Here is a 19,391-nt window from a genome sequence, read left to right on the forward strand (position 1 = left end):
AAATTTCCTGTCGTTTTTCTTCAGTTGTCCTGTCTTTGCATTTTAAGCGGCAACTTAATAGCTCCTGACATGTCCGTGCTTTTATAACCTTCCCACTGTTCGTGGTGTACGATAACCCAAGGTTTCTGTTCTGCTTTCGTTCCTCACGAATTAGCCTAGTTTCATTTTTTAGCGATTTTCGTCAAGGTTTATTTTTTAAGATTTCTCTTCCTGACTCATGTGCAATAAGTGCTGTTGTATTTTTTGCAGCTTTTTCTTTGGGATGTCATTATCGGAGTCGGTATTACTTTCTTGTATATAATCTGGGTCCGCGTCACTATCATTAAACGCCTTCTCATTACCTGGATATTCCAGATAACCTTTGTCGTCGTCATCAATCCCACATACTTGATCAATAACTTCTTCCAAAGTCTTTCGAACATTCGGTTCACAGAAGGACAGTGAAGGTGCAGGACTTGATATATTTTCTTCATCTGCTAAGACAGGTTCTTCAAGGAAAACACCCGCATTGCCCATCATGGAATTTTCATCTAAAAACCCAGATTAATATCAAATTTTTGAAAAACTAATAAATTTTGTCAATTTTTTTTCCAGAAAAATGAAATTGTCACGCCAAAATTGGTTTTTACTTTTTATGGAAATTCGGTCCCCTCTAGAGAAAACCGAAACTATATTATTTTATGTATAAAATGATAAGAAATCTGAAATTGGAATTGAGTATGTAAGTTAAGCATCAACTTTTACATACATTAATTTTTAAAAATTTTACAGTTACAAATTAAAGTAACGCCACTGGTTAAAGTTACCCAAAAACAATAGGCATATTCACCAAGTTATAGTTGAGTTGCATCTAGAAAACTGTTACGCAAAAATAAATGTTGTTAATCTAGTATGTCGTATAAAAAATAATGATATTACTGTTTTAATTATTATTGTACAGATAAATAAACAATTATTACCTTGGAGGTCTCCAGTATTTACATAATCTTCTTCCAACAGTTTGAAAATCAATTTGCTTCTTTGAGATGCCATAACCTCTAATTTTTTTTTCTCACGGCTATTATTAATAATCTCGAACAGGAATTGATGTTATATTACGGTGAGGAACTAGGTGAGGTATACTATCACTACACTACTTATTACATTTCTCTCGAATACTTAAAGCTCATTTAAAAGGTCAAAACAAAAGTAGATAAAACCAACAGTAACACACGTGTAGTACTAAACCACAAATGACAGACAAGTCGATTGAGCGGGAACAAAGCGGTCATTATTTTAATAGGGAAAAGCGAGGTAAGTCGACCTAAAACTGCACAGTTTGAATTTCTATTGCCGTAACTTCTAGTATATCTCAACATATATCATCAGTTTTCAATTTTGGAGTTAAAACATTTGTGATATGTCAACATATAATGTGTTTCCCTACATTTTTTAATGAGAATAGTGATATATTTTTACATATACCTTTATTCACAATCATATTTTACCAATAACTTTTGATATATTTGCACTTGTATCACTATTCACAAATATTAATCATAAAATTATATAGGGAAGACTATTATAACTAGATTTATTTCAGTTTTCTCTATAATTTTTTTTCCTGTCTGGCAGATGGAGGCAAAACAAATAGTACTAGAATATTTATAACATTTTTCACTATATTAAATGATATTAAAAATACTTATATCATGTAACGCAAACAAATAACACCTGCTTGCCTATTAAATTGACTTATATCACTTCACCCTATCAAAGATACATGCATTTGAAAGTGGTATCTATGTTTAACTCATTTTTTACATTTTTCGACTCATATCACTTTTCCCCAACACCCGCCTATTGTACAACTAGTGATTTTATCCATCGCATGCGACATGGGATCTAATCAATTGCCATCTACAGTAACTCGTTTAATTCTTAAAATAATAGCTTCTTGCATGTAAGCCAAGTAAATAAATATGCCGATACTTATTATTATATTATTTTTATTGGGAAAAAGCCACAATTTTACTTCAAAATAAATTAATTTGACGTTTCGATTTCTACTTTGGAATTAGTTCTCAAAATATAATAAAAACTATTTAAATTTAAAGTTTATTTTCACGTTTTGGTTTTGAGAAGGATTTCCGTGGAAAGTGGAAATCAAAACGTCAACATAAACTTATTTTAATGTAAAATTATAGCTTATTCCCAACAAAACTGTCTTCTTCTTCTTTTTCTTTTTATATAGACATGACTCTGTCTGTTTTTCAATGTGCCTCCAGTAAGTTGTCGTTCCATCGTTTTCGTTGTCTTCCTACTAATCGTGGTCCTATTAAGGAACCGTCTCTTGCCGTCTTTACTACTCTATTTGTTGTCATTCGACTTATACGATCGTTCCATTCTACTCTTCTATTTCTTACCCAGTTCTTGATGTTCTCCACCTTGCATCTACTTCGTATATCTGTACGTCTAGTTCTGTCCCATAGTGTCTTACTATCAATTTTTCCAAGTGTTTTCATCTTTGCTATTTCTAACATGCTTTTTGTCCTCTCTGTGTCAGGTCTTGACTGTTCTGTAAATTCTGCCTTTCGTTTCTTTCTCGATATTTTTATTTCTCCATATTGTTTCATTCAGGCAGCCTGCGGCTCTGTTTGCTCTATTCACTTGATAATGTGATGCCTAGATATTTGAACTCCATCACTTGTTCTATTGTCTGACTTTCCAGTTCCAATTTACATCTTAGTAAATCTGCTGTTGTAACCATGCATTTTGTCTTTTTTTGGGGAAATTAACATGTTAAATTTTCTGGCGGTTATATTAAATTAGTGCAGCATACGTTGTAAATCATCTTCACTTTGAGAGCGTAGTATTGCGTCGTCTGCATAGCAGATTATTTTAAGTTGTTTTTCTCCCATTTGGTATCCTTTTTTAGTTATTCCCTTTTTTATTATTTCATCCATAATCAGGTTGAATAATACAGGACTCAGGGAATCTCCCTGTCTTATCCGATTGCCAGCTTCAATAGGATCGGTTAGTACTTCTTCTACTTTTACTTTTATTGTGTTATTTTGGTAGATATTTTCGATTGTTTTGATTATTCCTAGAGGTATCTCTCTTGCGTACAGTAAGTGGATAACGTCTTTTAATTTGACCTTTGTAGGGTCCACGAAACATAGCTATGCCGGTTTGTTGTATTCCAATGATTTCTTTTGCACTTGCCAACAAAAATGTCAATTGCATTAATATGTTATATTTTTCAATTAATTACCTAGCCGCACTGTGGTCAGGAAAAACGTCAAAACTATTAAATTAATAGACTTCAAAATTTCAACGAAACAGAAGATTTCCCTATTAAAACAGGAGTAAGGCAAGGTTGTATACTGTCTCCAATGCTGTTTAATTTATACGTAGAAAAAGCCTTCGCAGAAGCAGTGGCAGACTCTAATAAGGGTATTAAAGTTAACGGCATATTTATTAATAACATCGGTGTGTCGATGATACAGCCATAGTGGCAGATAACATCGAAGATCTACAATGCCTTTTAAATGATCTAACTCTTGCAAGTGAAGCTCGGGGTTTGAAAATAAATATCAAAAAGACAAAAACAATGATCATAAGTAGAAATGATTACCCTAACGCATAGATATATGTCTCTGGAGAAGAAATTGAACAGGTCGGGCAATTTAAATACTTGAGTTGTTTGCTGAACGATGGTTGGGACCCCGAGAATAAAATAAGGAGCAGAGTTGAACAATCCAGAAATGCTTTTTTGAGGCTTGGTAAGTTTTTGACTGATCGCAAATTGGACTTCAACCTCCGATACAAGATGCTTAAGTGTTACGTGTGGCCTGTTTTCTTGTACGGAATGGAAGCATGGACGTTAAAGGCCAGTTCCATTAACAAACTTGAAGTGTTTGAAATCTGGTGCCTGCGTCGAATGCTTAGAATATCATGGACGGACAGGGTCGGAAATGAGGAAGTACTCAGAAGAGCGGGCTTACAGGATAGGGAACTTTTTAGTTATGTAAAAAGTAAGAAGACTCCATACTTGGGACATATATTACGAGGAGAAAGATATACTTTTCAGCAACTGATACTCGAAGGGAAGATAGAGGGTAGGAGAGGTCTGGGACGTAAAAAAATGTCATGGCTGCGCAATATTCGACAATGAACAGGAATCCACAGCTATGAAATGCTTCGCAATGCTGCTAAAAACAGAATTATTTAATCCTGACTATTTAACATCTCACCTGACAAGATGATGTACGGTGGACGCCTACGCAGAAATGCACTGCACCTTAAGAAGAAGAAGAATGGTTTTGTTAGATTGCAGTTTTTAATACAAGATAAGATAGTAACATTAGGCACTAACGAGGTAATGGTAAGTTTCGCACTCTGGTTCCCTTAGAACTCTAATAATGTCTTTAGCTTTTATGGTGGTTAGTTTCTTGCTTTACCATAATGTAATCTATTATTAATTTGGCATTTCTGCTTGACTGAGTTCAAGTATATTTGTGAATATCTTTGTGTGCTTAAAAACTATTGCAGAACTCTATAAACCTTTCGCGACTGTTATCAGTTCTCTCTGCATTTCAGCAACTTCGTAAAGTGTGTTTTTGTCTGTCTAAGCATTAAAGTCGCTCAGTAGAACAATACTTTTTAAGTTCCTATATTATCAATTTGGTCTGTAAATTGATGTAAAATTTTACTTTGATACTTTTGGGGTTTTTTATAAGGTATAGGACTTTGAAATGGAATAAAATGAAGATGATTTTTTTTAATTTGCATGAAATTGACTTTATTTAAAAGATAATATTTTGGCATTGTAGTTTAATTGTGAGATTTCTGGCATATGACCGCCACGGCTGGCTATGGCTAATCTAGAGATCCAATGTTCGGCAATAACGCGGCAAATGCTATTCTTTAAGTGGTTAATTGCTTCAGGCTTATCGGCGTAGACTATCCCCACTGAAAATAGTCTGGCGGTGTTATATCGCACGATCTTGGAGGTCAATTCACGGGTTTGTTTAATTAAAATATGAAGAAGTCGGTAATCATGGCTATATAGCTGTCACCATTGACTGTAATGTTCTGGATAGCATCGTTTTTGAAAAAGTATTGACCAATGTTTCCACAAGCCCAAAAATCACACCAACAGTCAGTTTTTCTGGATATGATGGTGTCTTAACACACACACACACACACATATATATATATATATATATATATATATATATATATATATATATATATATATATATATATATATATATATATATATATATATATATATATATATATATATATATATCTCTTCTTCTTCTTCAAGTGCCATCTCCGCGGCGGAGGTCGGCAATCATCATAGCTATTCGGACTTTTGAGACGGCTGCTCTGAAAAGTTCATTTGATGTACATCCGTACTACTCTCTCAGGTTGCGCAGTCATGACATTCTACGTTTCCCTATGCTTCTCTTTTCTTGGATCTTTCCCTGCATAATCAGTTGGAGCAAAGTGTATTTCTCTCCACGTGTAATATGTCCGAGATATTCTAATTTTCTTGTTTTTATTGAATTTAAAATTTCCATTTCTTTGTTCATCCTTCCCAGAACCTCTTTGTTTGTGACATGTTCTGTCCATGATATTTTCAGAATTCTTCTGTACACCCACAGCTCAAATGATTCCAGTTTTTTCATTAATGTCGCATTCAAGTTCCAAGATTCCATTCCATAAAATAAAGTCGAAAAAACATAGCACTTCGCCAACCTAACTCTTAGTTCCAGTTTTAAATCCCTGGTACATAGAACTCTTCTCATTTTGTTGAAATTTGCTCTAGCCTTTTCTATTCTGATTTTTATCTCCTGATTGTAATCATTTGAGGAGTTATTCATTGTTCCCAGGTATGCATATTTGTCCACTTGTTCGACGTTGGTTTCATTTATTAGAAGATTCTCGTTATTTCTTTGAGTTTTCGATATTCTCATAAATTTCGTCTTCTTGACATTCATTGTTAGACCATACTCTTTTCCATACTCTGCTATTCTGGTCACCAGTCTCTGAAGATCAATGTTTTCGGCTAAGATCACAGTGTCGTCTGCATATCTAATGTTGTTAATGGGAACTCCATTTACCTTTATTCCAGCTGTTTCACCCTCAAGAGCTTTTTCAGGACCTCTTCGGAGTAGTCATTGAAAAGAATTGGCGACAATACGCATCCCTGTCTTACTCCACATCTAATTTTAATTTCTTCTGACAGCTTTTGCTCGCTGTTTATAGTATGAATTTGATATGATCCTGAGGTCGTTGTAGTCAATCTTCTTTTATTTCAGGACATTCATTAAATTTTTATGTCGTACTTTATCGAATGCTTTATTATAGTCAATAAAACATGCGTATATATCTTGATTGACGTACAGGCATCTTTGTATTAGTATATTAAGTGAAAAAAGAGCTTCACGTGTTCCTAGGCCTTTGCGAAAACCAAATTGTGTATTATTAACGTCTATGTCCAGTTTGTGATATATTCGGTTATGGATGACTTTAAGTAGTAACTTTAGCGTATGAGACATTAAGCTAATGGTGCGGTAATCGCTGCATTCTCTTGCGTTTTCCTTTTTAGGGAGACAAATAAAAATAGATGTTAATCACTCTTTGGGTAATACGCCTGAACTATAAATTTGGTTCAAGAGTGTCACTAAAACATCAATGTGCTTCTCATTTAGAATTTTTAGGATTTCTATAGGAAGCATATCAGGTCCAGGGCTTTTCCCGCTCTTCATTGTTTTTAATCCGTGCAATATTTCTTCTTTTGTAATATATGGACCTATTTCTTCTGACGTAAGTTCTATGTGCTCCAGATCTCCTCTTTCATCATCGAACAATTCATCGATATATTCTGCCCATCTTTGTATTTTCTCGTCCGTATGTGTTATAGCAGTAACGTGTCTATCCAAAATTGCACAAGTGGGATTTTGTTTTCTTAGTTCAGTTCTGCAGTTCTTTGACTTTCTTGTGTAGGTTAAACAGATCATATTTATTTTGAAGGTCTTCAAAGTATTTTTCTTTTGCCTGCTTTATCGTCTTTCTAATCTCGTGGTTTATCTCTCTGTATTTATTGTTATCCTTGTTTTTAAATTGTCTCCGTTGTTCCATCATATTGAGTATCTCGTCATTTATCCATTCCTCTTTTCTCCTTGAGGAAGTCTTTAGTATTCCTTTACAGGGTTCCAGTAGACAATCTTTTAGTCGATTCCAGTACTCGTCAATATCATTGGTGTTTGTGTTCAATTTGTTGCAGTTCACATGCAGTTCATGTTGAAGGCATTCTTCTTTTACTTTAGGTTCTTTAAGTTTTCTTGTGTCTATTGTAGGGATTCTTTGATGTCTTTTCTTCTATAAGTGGATTGTGATCTGAGGCCACGTCTGATCCAGGATATGCTTTCACGGCTTTAACGGCATTATTAATATATATATATATATATATATATATATATATATATATATATATATATATATATATATATATATATATATATATATATATATATATATAATGATATTATATAATAACAATTTATTGAAGTTTTTATTTTAGACAACATTTAAGGTATATAATGATTGATCTATGCTGATTAAACTGTTGGAAAATTAGCATTACAGGTAATGCAGCATGTGGTGGGATTTCTTTGAATTCTAAAGAAACCATCTTCACCCCAAGAAATTCCCCAGGAATTTTTAACAAGCCAATAATCTTTGTCATTTTCTGTTCCATAACCAACAGCTAGAACCCCATGATTCATGGACCCCACATAGTTAAAACAACTAGGATCGCTCAGTATTCCTCCCTTATAATGCTGAAAATTTTCTGTAGCTTGCATCCCAATGGATATAGGACCAACTGTCGCTAAAATATTAATAAGAAATTAAAACTGACTATATAAGATATACAAAAGTAATCAGTTTTGGTTAAGGTTACGAGAAGGTTGACGGTAGACAAAATATGCCTATATTTTAGCAAATTAATAATAATTGTGCACATTAAACATTTATATCATATAGAGGAGTAAAATGTCAAGTAATTTTTTTTATAGCACAAAGAACTATCAAAAAATTTCCTAAAATAGTATTTTTAGTATTGTGTAAGGGCTATATATATATATATATATATATATATATATATATATATATATATATATATATATATATATATTGTTATGGATCAGTTTATCGATCAGAAATAGAATAAAGAGTTTTTTTTTATTATTTTAATATATCGCGGGCATATAAGTTAAAATACAACCCTGTACTTATTTGTAATAGTTAGAATAAGAGAAAACATTGTTCCGTGACGGGACCCTAACGAGTTTTTCCGTGAAAGACTGAGTGAATAGTGAAAGGACAATGGAACCCGTATAATTATAGATTTAGGAATAAACTTGTAATTGTATTTTGCGGTGGGCATTTTTCGAAAGTAAATAAGAATTAGATTTAGATAAGAGATAACAAGAATTTGGAAACTTATTTCTGTTGAAAAAGGCAAAATTGTAAATGGTTTCTGAAAAGTAATTTGAGTGAAAGTAGTTTATTTGTTTTAAATATCATGTTGGAAATTTTCTAAATCGAAAATAAGTGGGAAAGACGAATGCTTATGATTGGTTAAAAAAGAATGGTGGGAATGAGAGAGTTGAGAAGGTTGTCTGGGAGAGATTGAAAGAATTATTATGTTACCGACAGACCAGAAGAGAAGACGTGTTTTCGTGTAGTCAATCTGAGTACCATGTTTTCGTTTGTTAGTGAAAAAGGTGGAAGCTGAGAGCAGATCAAAATCGAGAAGATTAATACCTCTTTTGAGATATAATTGAGAAAGAAAGAAGAATTTGTGAATAAGAGTACCGGTCAAAAGAGGCTTGGGATTGTGTTTTCGGAGGAGTAGTTTGCTGGTATGCGGTTTGGATCGATGCTGAGAACGGGAAAGATTTGATGGTAGCCGGACATAATCAATCAAGGAAGGAACTGGGGTTTGATCGAGAGGAGACATCATTGGTGTAAAAATAAAGGTCAGTCAAATAATTTGAATGAAAGAAAATTTTAAGATATTCTAAAGATAAAATCAAATATAAGCATACGAACTAAGATTCCAAGTTTCAAAGAGTTATTTTTTTTTGTGAATAAATTACATTTTTATATGGTCATTTTTTTTAGTAGATATTATTATAAAACAGATCAATAGATAGTTTGTAATTAAAATTAAATTTAGAGTATAGGAGTCTGTTGGGAAAGATAATTGCCCACAAAAGTTATTTATTAATATTCATCGTATTGCTTATTGAAAATAAATAATAATTTGTGTGCATATTTGTGTTGTTTTAATGTTAGTTCCGTTTCCTGTTCTATCCCGATTATGAGCAACTAGGAGATACTGAACCCACTAGAAGAGATATATAAAGTAAACTGATTAAAGTAAAATAACAAAGGCACCCTGAGAATTTTTAATAGTAATTGAATTGTATGACTCTGCATAAATTAGTGAATTAATTAATTAAATAATTGGATTAATTAAATTAGTGTTAATTAATAATAAAACATCATACAGCAGATCACAACAATATATATATTGAAAAGTTATTAAAAACGCTACCCGTATAAGGAAACAAGGAAGTCAAGGAAGAAAAAATAAGTTGAGTCAAATACTAGTAGTATTTAACATTAGTACATTCCAAATATTACTTACCAATAGCACGTCTCAAAGAATCATCATCATTTGAAACAGTTTGGAAACCTTTTATTTTAAAAACAGTATTACTAGCATTTCGTTTACAAGGCTCATCTTCTCCTACGTACGGATATGCCGTTTCACTTGATATACCTTTAGCTTTAACATACTTAAAAGCATATTCCATATTTCCTCCACCACAACCAGCGTTACCGTATAGTATCGAGCAGTCTATAAGTTCCTGTTCACTTAAAGGAAGTGTTACGTTGTTTGCTAAGAAATGAAGTGCTTCTAATGCTCCAGTCTGTTGATAAAAAAATAAATAAAAATTAGGACGATTAGATAACTATTCATTATACTCAAGCTTTAAATTGTGTTTACAATTATTTTTAAGAGCAAATAAAATTAGATTGGTTAATATTCATTTTTATAAAATAATTCGAAAAAAAAGAGAAAAAAATCGTTCTCAAAATACAAACATTAATAAAATTAAAAAGACAGTCAAGATTTCATCTTTTAACATCTTTATCAACGTCTGGCTATGTCTTGCAATTTTTAGAAGGCTCCAGATTAAGGCAGTTATCTGAATTGTGTTTCGAAACTATTTTACGGATTTACAAACATTAATGTTTGTATTTTGAGAACCAGTTGAATGTTGAGATAGATAAACCATATCGATTCTCAGATTTTTTTATTTGATAAGGATTTACACGAAAACGAAGATTTGTTTATGGGACTTGGAAATACCTAATGAAATAATTTGTGACTTTCAAAAGGTTGTTTACTAATTAAGTTGAAATGTGATTAGTTGAAAATACTGACGTGGTGTTAATGCTGTTAGGTGATCATTTGTCAAAAGTGATAAATTGGGACCTGAGAGACGCCGAGGTAGTTCTGCTGGTATGATAGCGACATTGTGTTCTGAAGAGTGGAACGAGTGGGTTGAAAGTTGGGACGCCATAGCCTGCAGTAACAAAAAAAAAAGTTTACTTGTGAATGATAATAATAATTGTCTATATTGTTTTAAAATGTTTGTCAAACGTACCACAAGAAGTGCATAATAGTTCACAGGGAAGTTACAGCCTGAAAAATTATAAACCGGTGTAGCATAGATGTGTAACGCTAATTAAGAGAGTGAAAGTCCTTTCAATTAGTAAGGAAGTGTATCCTATGGCATAGGATTATCCAGGAGGTGTTGGAGATACTGTAAGGGCGTTAGTGTGGATGTGAGAGACTTTCAAACAGCTCAGGTGAAGCTTAGGGGTTTTCGCACAGCATCCAAGGATACAGCAGGAAGCTGGCGGCAGAATATAATCGAGGAGCCATTAGAAAGAATGTGTGAATTGAAAAAGGATTGAAAAGGATTTTCAACTACATTCATACCAGTCACACCATCAATCTAAATTTTGTTATTTTATTGAGTTTGTTTGTTTTCATAACAGATATAAAATTAATTTCTGAGATCTTTTTTTGTGTACGAATCAAACTTAATATTGATTATTGGTGTATAAACAGTAAAGAATTCTAGATTTAATCATGTATTAGAGCATAGGGTAAATGTTATATATATATATATATATATATATATATATATATATATATATATATATATATATATATATATATATATATATGTTTTAATTAAAATTTATATTTGATTTGGTTTTTAATAAATGGTCCGATAATTTATTATCATAAACTTATTGAATTTCATTTATCTTGCCATTTGTTTATTTTCTTCTCAAAGGACACATCATAGATATTACTTGGGACCTACGTAGAGTAATTAAAGATAAAAAAAAAATTTAGCCCTGATATCATTATTTAATTAAAAGAATTGTTATTTGTCTTGCAAAATTAAGTTAGGTTTAAAATATAATATAATATATATATATATATATATATATATATATATATATATATATATATATACAATAAAAAATACTCACAACACTAAATGACCAACAAGATCCACAAGCCCCTTGGTCTTTAACTTCCAAAACTGCACCGGATCCTCTCCAATCTACGGAATCAGGTATTGGATCATCGGAAAGTTGCGCAGGTATACCGTGGCTATTTGGCTTTGTGCTTATTTGTTTATTAAGCATAGACCTAAATTCGTCAGCTGTTAAATCTGCAAATTTGGTTACACCCATGTAATACGAAACTTCACCCTTTTTGTATCTGGAATTATGTTCTTCGATTTTCTTTAGATTTGACTGAAAAACTGACAAGCGATAGTTTTCTTCTAGAATATGAGCATATGATTTATTATGGTTACGCTGAAAATGAAAAAATGATAAAATTATTGAGTATATATTTTTTGATTTATCGTACTTCTTGTGATTCTAGTATACTTAAAACCAAAACTAAATTTACGTTGACTAATATAAATATATCCTCTTACCTTAAAGCTCTCCCATTGTTCTTTGGTTGACAAAGAGTTGGCTACCACGATGGTCCCAATTAGGATCAATAAAATTTTCATTCTGAAAATAGAAAAATCATGTAAAATTGTTATGTATTATTATTATTATTATTAATATTATATTACAAATAAGGGCAGAGGAGCGAGCTCCCATTATGCCCAAAAATCAAAAATAAAAAACATACTTATAAAACTAATACCAATTATAAAGTTAAGTAAACATAAACAATTAAGTATATCATACAAAAGTTGAATTGTGAGACAATAAATAAATAAATAAATAATGCTGTCCGAGAAAAAATAAAGCGAGATTCCTACAGCTTCTGCCTCTTCTCGCATTTCGACTGCCATCGTTTTCTGTCCATCCATTCGTCTTCTTTGATGGCTCTATCTCTTATTATGAGCCGTACATTTTCTTCCCAGGCAACCAAAGGCCTTCCCCTTCTTCTTCTTTGTTGTGGTATGTAATTTAAAGCTTTCTTTGGCCATATGTCTTCATTTATTCGCTTCACGTAACCATGCCACACTAGTTGTCTCGTTTCAATTCTGTCTTCACTAAAATATACGCTATTTGTCCTCCCTCTAATATCTTTATTCCTGATATGATCTTTTTTGGATACACCACACGCTCTCCTTAAAAAATCTATTTTTACTAGTTCTATTCTTTTTCTATCTTTTTTCGTGATCTGCCAAACTTCTGCCCCGTAAGTTATAATAGGCTCTACCAAGGTTCGATAGATTGTCAATTTCGTTTCTTGTCTAATATTTTTAGAACATAGTAGAGAGTTTAGAATGTTTACAGCTTTTTTTCTCTGCTGCGTTTTGTTTTCGATGTCTCTTTTGGTAGTGCATTCTTTAGATTTTAGAGATCCGAGATAAATATATTCATTACATATTTTTGTGTTTCTAATTTCTAACTCTGGATCTTCTTCATCATCTCCTGTTTTAAAATACTCTATCTTTGACATATTCATATTGAGGCCCCATTGTTTCATATTCTTTCTTTAGTTATCTAAACATGTAGTCCATGTCTTCCTCATCATTCGCTACGACTACCTGATCATCTGCGAAAAATAAAGTTGTTAGACATTTACCACCACCTATTCTATGCCCATTCTGGATACTTGTTTCCTCCACTGCTCTAGCAATGATTGAATATATATTTTAAATAAGGTCGGAGATAGAAAACATCCTTGTTTAAGCCCCTTTGTTATTAGAAATTATTCAGATATAAAGTTTCCTTCTTTAACGACACTTCTGGCATTTTTGTATATATTTGCGATAGCAGTCACATACTCTCTACTAAGACCTACTTTCGTCAATGTTTGAAACAGTTTTTTCAAAGGTACTCTATCGTATGCCTTCTCTAAATCTACAAACAATAGGTAGGTATATAGATTCCTTGTCTTCCGTTTTTCGATTCCTGCTGCAGAACGAATATACCATCAGTGCAACGTCTTCCTGCACGAAATCCATTTTGCTCTTCTCTGTCTTCGTATTCTGATTCTATTCTTTCTTTTATTATTCGACCGTACTAAAGTTTCCTTTAGTACGGTCCTACTAACCTTTCCACTAAGCTGATAACAGTTATTTCCCTATAATTAGAGCATTTGCATTTATCCCCTTCCTTAAATATTGAGCTGATGTATCCAACATTCCAATCATCAGGGATATTTTGTCCTTTTAAGCATTTGTTAAATAGTTGAACCAACATATTTTGTAATATGTTTTGTCCATACTTTACCAACTCAATTGGGATGTCCCAGGTCCTGCTGCTTTACCGTTTTTCAATATTTTGAGGGCATCGCTTAACTCTTGACATCCATTTCTGATAAGCAATTTTTTTTTTGTTTACTAACATTTGCATATTCTTCGACCAACATTCTTGATTTTTTGTTTTATGTTTGTATTTATAACCCAAAGCTTCACTTGCAGCCTCATGAATGCATTTTTTAAGTTGTTGGTATAATTCTTCCACTAATATATTTTCTCGATCCACATTTTGTAATTTTGTGGCCAGTCGTAATTTGTAAAGAAATTTTAAGCTTTCTAGGTTATATTTAGGGGATGTTACTTCTTGACCCTTTTCTATATTCTGTATCTGAGTGTTATTGTTTTTTGCGATAGTTAACTATCAAGTTGGCCATAAGTAAACGATGGTCGGATCCACATTCTGATCCACGGTATACCCTTACGTCAGTTGTTTTCAACTGGGAAGTTTGACGTTGGATTACATAGTCGATTATCGAGCGCAGATTCCTAGTAGTTTGTATCCATGGAAGTTTGTGGATGTCTATGTTAAAATAATCCATTCATAATTTTGAGAGACATTATTTCACAAAAATCTCTAAGATGCATTCCGTTGTCATTGGTTGTTTGTTCCCCATACCCTCCTACGACTCTGTTATTTTCTTCTCTCCCTACTCTGCCGTTTAAATCTCCTAATATAAAGATTTCACAGTTTACTTTAACTTCTTTTTACTACAAAACAATGTAAAATTGTTTTGTAGTAAAAAAAGGAATAAACGCCAAGTTACTATTTTTACCAAATTAAAGATAGAAAAATTCTCTAATATTGATTAGTGTCTAATATCGATTAGTCCATTGTTCTATCTTCTATAAGTACTTTAAAAACAACAGCTCAATTCACTACCAATAATTTTAAAAATATTTAGTTTATGTTGATGTAAAAATAAAAATTATGCAATTAAAAAAATGGAATAATTTACACTAGATATAGATAAAAAAAAATGTCGCAGTAGGCGGTACTTTCCAGGATTTTGTTATCTAATTTTAGTATTGAGTCTGAGTATTAATTTTACTGACCACCATCCATTTTGTTTTCTTTTCGTTAATTGTTAAGCCATTTTCAGTGCATTTGTTGTTTACAGCGTTTAACAGGGTTTGAAGGTCTTCTTGGCTCTCTGCCATTATGTTGGTGTCATCTGCGTATCTGATGTAATTAATAATTTCACCATTTTCTTTTTAACACCTTGGCGACGATTATTTAACGCTATCTCAAAAAGCGCTTAATAGAAACATTAGCTGAAACCTCTTGATCTACCTTAATACAAGCGATCTGATTGTAGTAAAGATTTTTAAGCAATCTAATGTCACACGTGTTCCGATCAACAGAGTTTAAGCATTAAAATAGTAGTGTATGTGGTACTCTATCTAAGGCTTTTTCGAAATCTATAAAGCATACGTAAATGTTTTTTCTGAACTCAATGCTCTTTTGTAAGAGTATTCGCATCCAAAGTCGATAGTCGCTACACTATCTGGCATTCTGCTGGTAACAATTCTGCATATATTTTGTCAGCACTAGAAGCTTTTCTTCGTTTCGTTTGATCGAATAAGTGTATCATACTAGAATAATGTATATCATACAAGCCATAAAACACGGGTCATTGGTAAACTAAAAAAATATTAAAAAGCTATTAACTCTATGTAATAGGTAGAACTTCTGAGCAGGAGGTGTGCGCTGCCGAAAGAATAAAGGGTGGATTCAAGGCAGAAGTTCTACTCTGATATAAAGAAAACCTTGTTCTAGAACATATTTAGACTTGTGGATTAATGATATAATGGATATAAAAGTACTACTTGTTTTTAAAATGTAAATTTTTTAATGTATAATAATCAAAATCCAGAATATTAAGCGAGTATTTTTGTTGCCACTATTAGTTACAGTTTTGATACACATTCAAATATTTCAGGGTTTTATTTACCTTGATTTATATAAAATATTTTGAACAGTTAAATTTGAAAAGCTAAATTTTTAACAGTCTAATTTAGAACAGCTAATATGAACAGCTGAAGACAGAGAAGAGTTTGCAAAAAATTGTAAGAGTCAACCTACATTGAGAAGAGGGCACTTAAAGAAGAAGAATACAAAATATAGAGCAAGGGGAGACTATAGTGATAGACGCCTTAGAACAAATTTGATTTGAAGTTCAGATATTACTATAACTACTAATAAATATTTGTTACAAGATCTAAATAAGTAACAAAAATTAAATTAAATAATATTTTTTATTACAAAAAAAACTGACAAGCTTACCTGAGTTTTATTGTTTAAAAAAAAATATAAGTTTATAAACTGCAATTTTATCTTATTAAACTATTGATTGTACTATTAATCTAAAAGGAAATGAAAAGATATTTATAGTTCAGTGTAAATCACTTCAGTAAATTTTATCAGCTAAATTAGAATATCAGATAAATAAGAATATACTCAACAATATTAAAATATGAATTGAATTTTATCATGATGAATCTAAGAAAATATTATAAATTTTTATCTTATTATACATTTTGTAATGCACATAATTGGTATCATATTTATCTCCTAGTCTTTTTTTTTCGTCTTTATAGAGGAGGGGTCTGGAATCTTCAAAAGACATCTCAGTCCAGGACGCAGCCTGACTGACCTTAGTGCAGGATTCATTCTTCGTGGTCCCGGCGATAGTTCCCGAGGTACTTTAAAATGACCTCTCCTCGCCGAGTCTACGCCGAACGCCTACCTCCTAAACCAGGCCCTCCTCTGTCATCCAGCGATCCGGAAGCGGAATGGCCGCTGTAAGGCCGGCATCACTTCCGAATCACTACTTTCATTCATCCAATTTCCATTCATACACATCCACACTTCATTCATCAGCAAGGAGGCTCCCTGTTTCGTTCCAGGTAGCGCGTAGAAGACCCTCACCGCTTCTAGTACGGCATCATTCCCAGACGGGCATTTCCTCCTTCCCCACAGTCTGACTAACGCCTATCTAACGCATACAGTGTGACCTACTTCTCTAGCTCAATTTCCAGCATCTTTTACTCTTACCCTTGCCGTTGGTTCAGCTGTCTTTCTTTTATTTTCAATCATTCTCTCAATCATTTCTCTCACTGTAACAAAATTCACACATGTCTGTCTCTCTATTCTGTTTCTTTCCACTAGCCATCTGCTGCAATCTAACATCGTATGTGTTACAGTGTTCGAGTATCCACAGTATAGGCATTCATCTGTGTAAGTCTTTTTCACTCTTAAAAAATTAAAAATTTTGGGGATTAAAGTTGAAATTTCTCATAATAATAAAATTACTTACTGAAAATTTCGCCTTCTAGTTGACTAGTTAGTTCCAAAATATGCTCTATAATATTTTCGGAATTGTATTTTTAAATCAGCTAAAAGGTTGGCTATCATCATGACTTTTAACTTTAGAAGCAGCCGCTTTGAAGAGTTGACACAAAATTTTGCCCACTATTATTCCTTGTTCTATAAGTCATAGAAGGCTGTATCTTTGACCACGCATTATGTGCCCCACATATTGCAGCTTTCTTTATTTGACAGTTTTTTTCTACTTCTTTTTCTTTTTCTGTTCTTTTAGCACCTTCACAATAGTAACTCTGTCAACTCATGATGATCTAAGAGGTAGTCTGTACACCTAATTTTCAAAGAGTTCATTCTTTGTATTGATTCTATGTGTAAACTGTAAGCTTTGACACCTTACTAGAGTATACAGAACACGAAACATTTACTTAAACGTGTCTCCAACATTACTGATAAGCATCTACTATGAGTATGTTATGTTTGCCGTTTACCGCATCAAAATACCACATTTTTTATCATATATACCTTCTTCGGTCAAGTCAATGCCAAAAAACAAAATAAAAAATGTTCTTCACCCATCTTGATTTAAATCAAAAGCTGGGACCAACCGCTCAGGATAAAGTACTCCATAAATAAGTTGTTCCGTTTTCTCTTCCCTTATATTCTTTCAAATGTTCCAGACTTCAGATTTAACAATATTAATATCTTGGTATTGTTCTGAAGCTATTTTCTTGTGGCATGTTAGAGTTATTACTATTTAAACAGGAATAAGATACAATTAAATGGTAAAGTACGTTTATTGACCTTTCAATTTTCACTTCGGAAATCGTTTTAGATAGATCTCAACGATCCAGTTATCAGAGATATAGTGCTGTTAATTTGGGCATCGACATAATGTGTGTAAGGACTATTCATCCAGATGAGAGCACAGTATACTACAGCAATCTGCGAGCAATGAAGACATAACATAGCCTTGTCGGACACATCTTTGTACACGGATGCTTTTAGTAGTGTAATTGAAATATTTAAAGGTTCCTTCTTGCCTTCAATAAAGGTTTTGAATTATGCGGAAATATTTTCATTCAAATATTTTATTTTCCGTAGTTCATTTAACAATTTTTCATGCTCAACTTTATCAAAAGCCTTCTGGTAGTTGATGAAACAGAGATACACGTTTTTCTGGTGATTGAGGCTTTTTTGAATGAATTTTTACGTCGCAAACAGTCTTTTTCTTGCTTCGAAGGCCTTTATCAACCGAACTGAGTGCCACTTATGTCTAGTTCACATTTTTTATAAATTCGATTATATATGATCTTTAAAAATATTTTTATTATGTGACTTATTAAGCTTTTGGACCTAAATTTGTCGAATTTGTGGGAACTAGATTTTTTTGGTATAGCTATGAGTTCTGAGTTAAGCTATTTTTTTGGTATTACGCCACTTTCATATTTATTGTTAAAAAGTTGTGTTAGTAATTTTATGTTGTTATTATCTAATAGTTTTATTACATCATTGTATCCCATGTTTTGCCTCTTTGTCTAGAATCTGGAGTCCTTCCGTCTCTCCCGTCGACACCCGTTGCAAATCTTGTTTGTCATCCACAAGAGATTTTTCGATAAATCCCTCCCATACTTGAATTTTTTCACTTCTTTTTATAATTATTCTTCCTTTATTGTTAACTAGAAAATATCTGGGCACAAAAAACTTCTCTTAAATGGTTGATCAACTAAAGAACAAAGGAAGTGGCGACCCCATGAAACGAAATAACTTCGATGAAGATCTCAAATCTCAAATAAAAAAAAATAAAGGGTACAAAAATTATTTTTAGACGACATATTTAACTAGTATGTACTATAAGTAAATAGATATCTGCCAAATAGTTAAAACGGAAATATTAAAAGCTAATACGGCTGATATTGTTTCTTGGCTAAAAATTGTCGATATTAGTAAATAGGTGTTTATAATATACTTTTCCAATATATAATAATCAATGCAAGAACAAAGTATTTACAAAAAGATAAACACGTTACATGGAGGATAGACATCCTGCCTTAGACAAATAATATATGGTATTCGATATTAGAGAGATACTAAAAAAGATATGTAAATTTAATCTACAAATAATTTATGTTCTTTGTCGATTATCTTTAGTATGTGATTTAGATCTAATCATT

The 19,391-nt window shown here is 32.3% G+C and overlaps 1 protein-coding gene across 1 annotated transcript; it reads right to left on the bottom strand.

The window, feature by feature from the left end:
* Positions 1-7,540: 7,540 nt before the first annotated feature.
* Positions 7,541-16,265, bottom strand: LOC140447048 (cathepsin L-like proteinase). The gene is made up of 5 exons (XM_072539635.1): positions 16,180-16,265; positions 12,102-12,183; positions 11,644-11,976; positions 9,713-9,998; positions 7,541-7,885 (listed from the first exon to the last, which is right to left on the bottom strand). Exons 2-5 carry the CDS (start codon positions 12,180-12,182, stop codon positions 7,614-7,616), a joined length of 972 nt encoding a protein of 323 aa, XP_072395736.1. The 5' UTR covers position 12,183; positions 16,180-16,265; the 3' UTR covers positions 7,541-7,613.
* Positions 16,266-19,391: the final 3,126 nt, after the last annotated feature.

The sequence above is a fragment of the Diabrotica undecimpunctata genome, chromosome 7, assembly GCF_040954645.1.
Source record: "Diabrotica undecimpunctata isolate CICGRU chromosome 7, icDiaUnde3, whole genome shotgun sequence".
Taxonomy (NCBI): domain Eukaryota; kingdom Metazoa; phylum Arthropoda; class Insecta; order Coleoptera; family Chrysomelidae; genus Diabrotica; species Diabrotica undecimpunctata.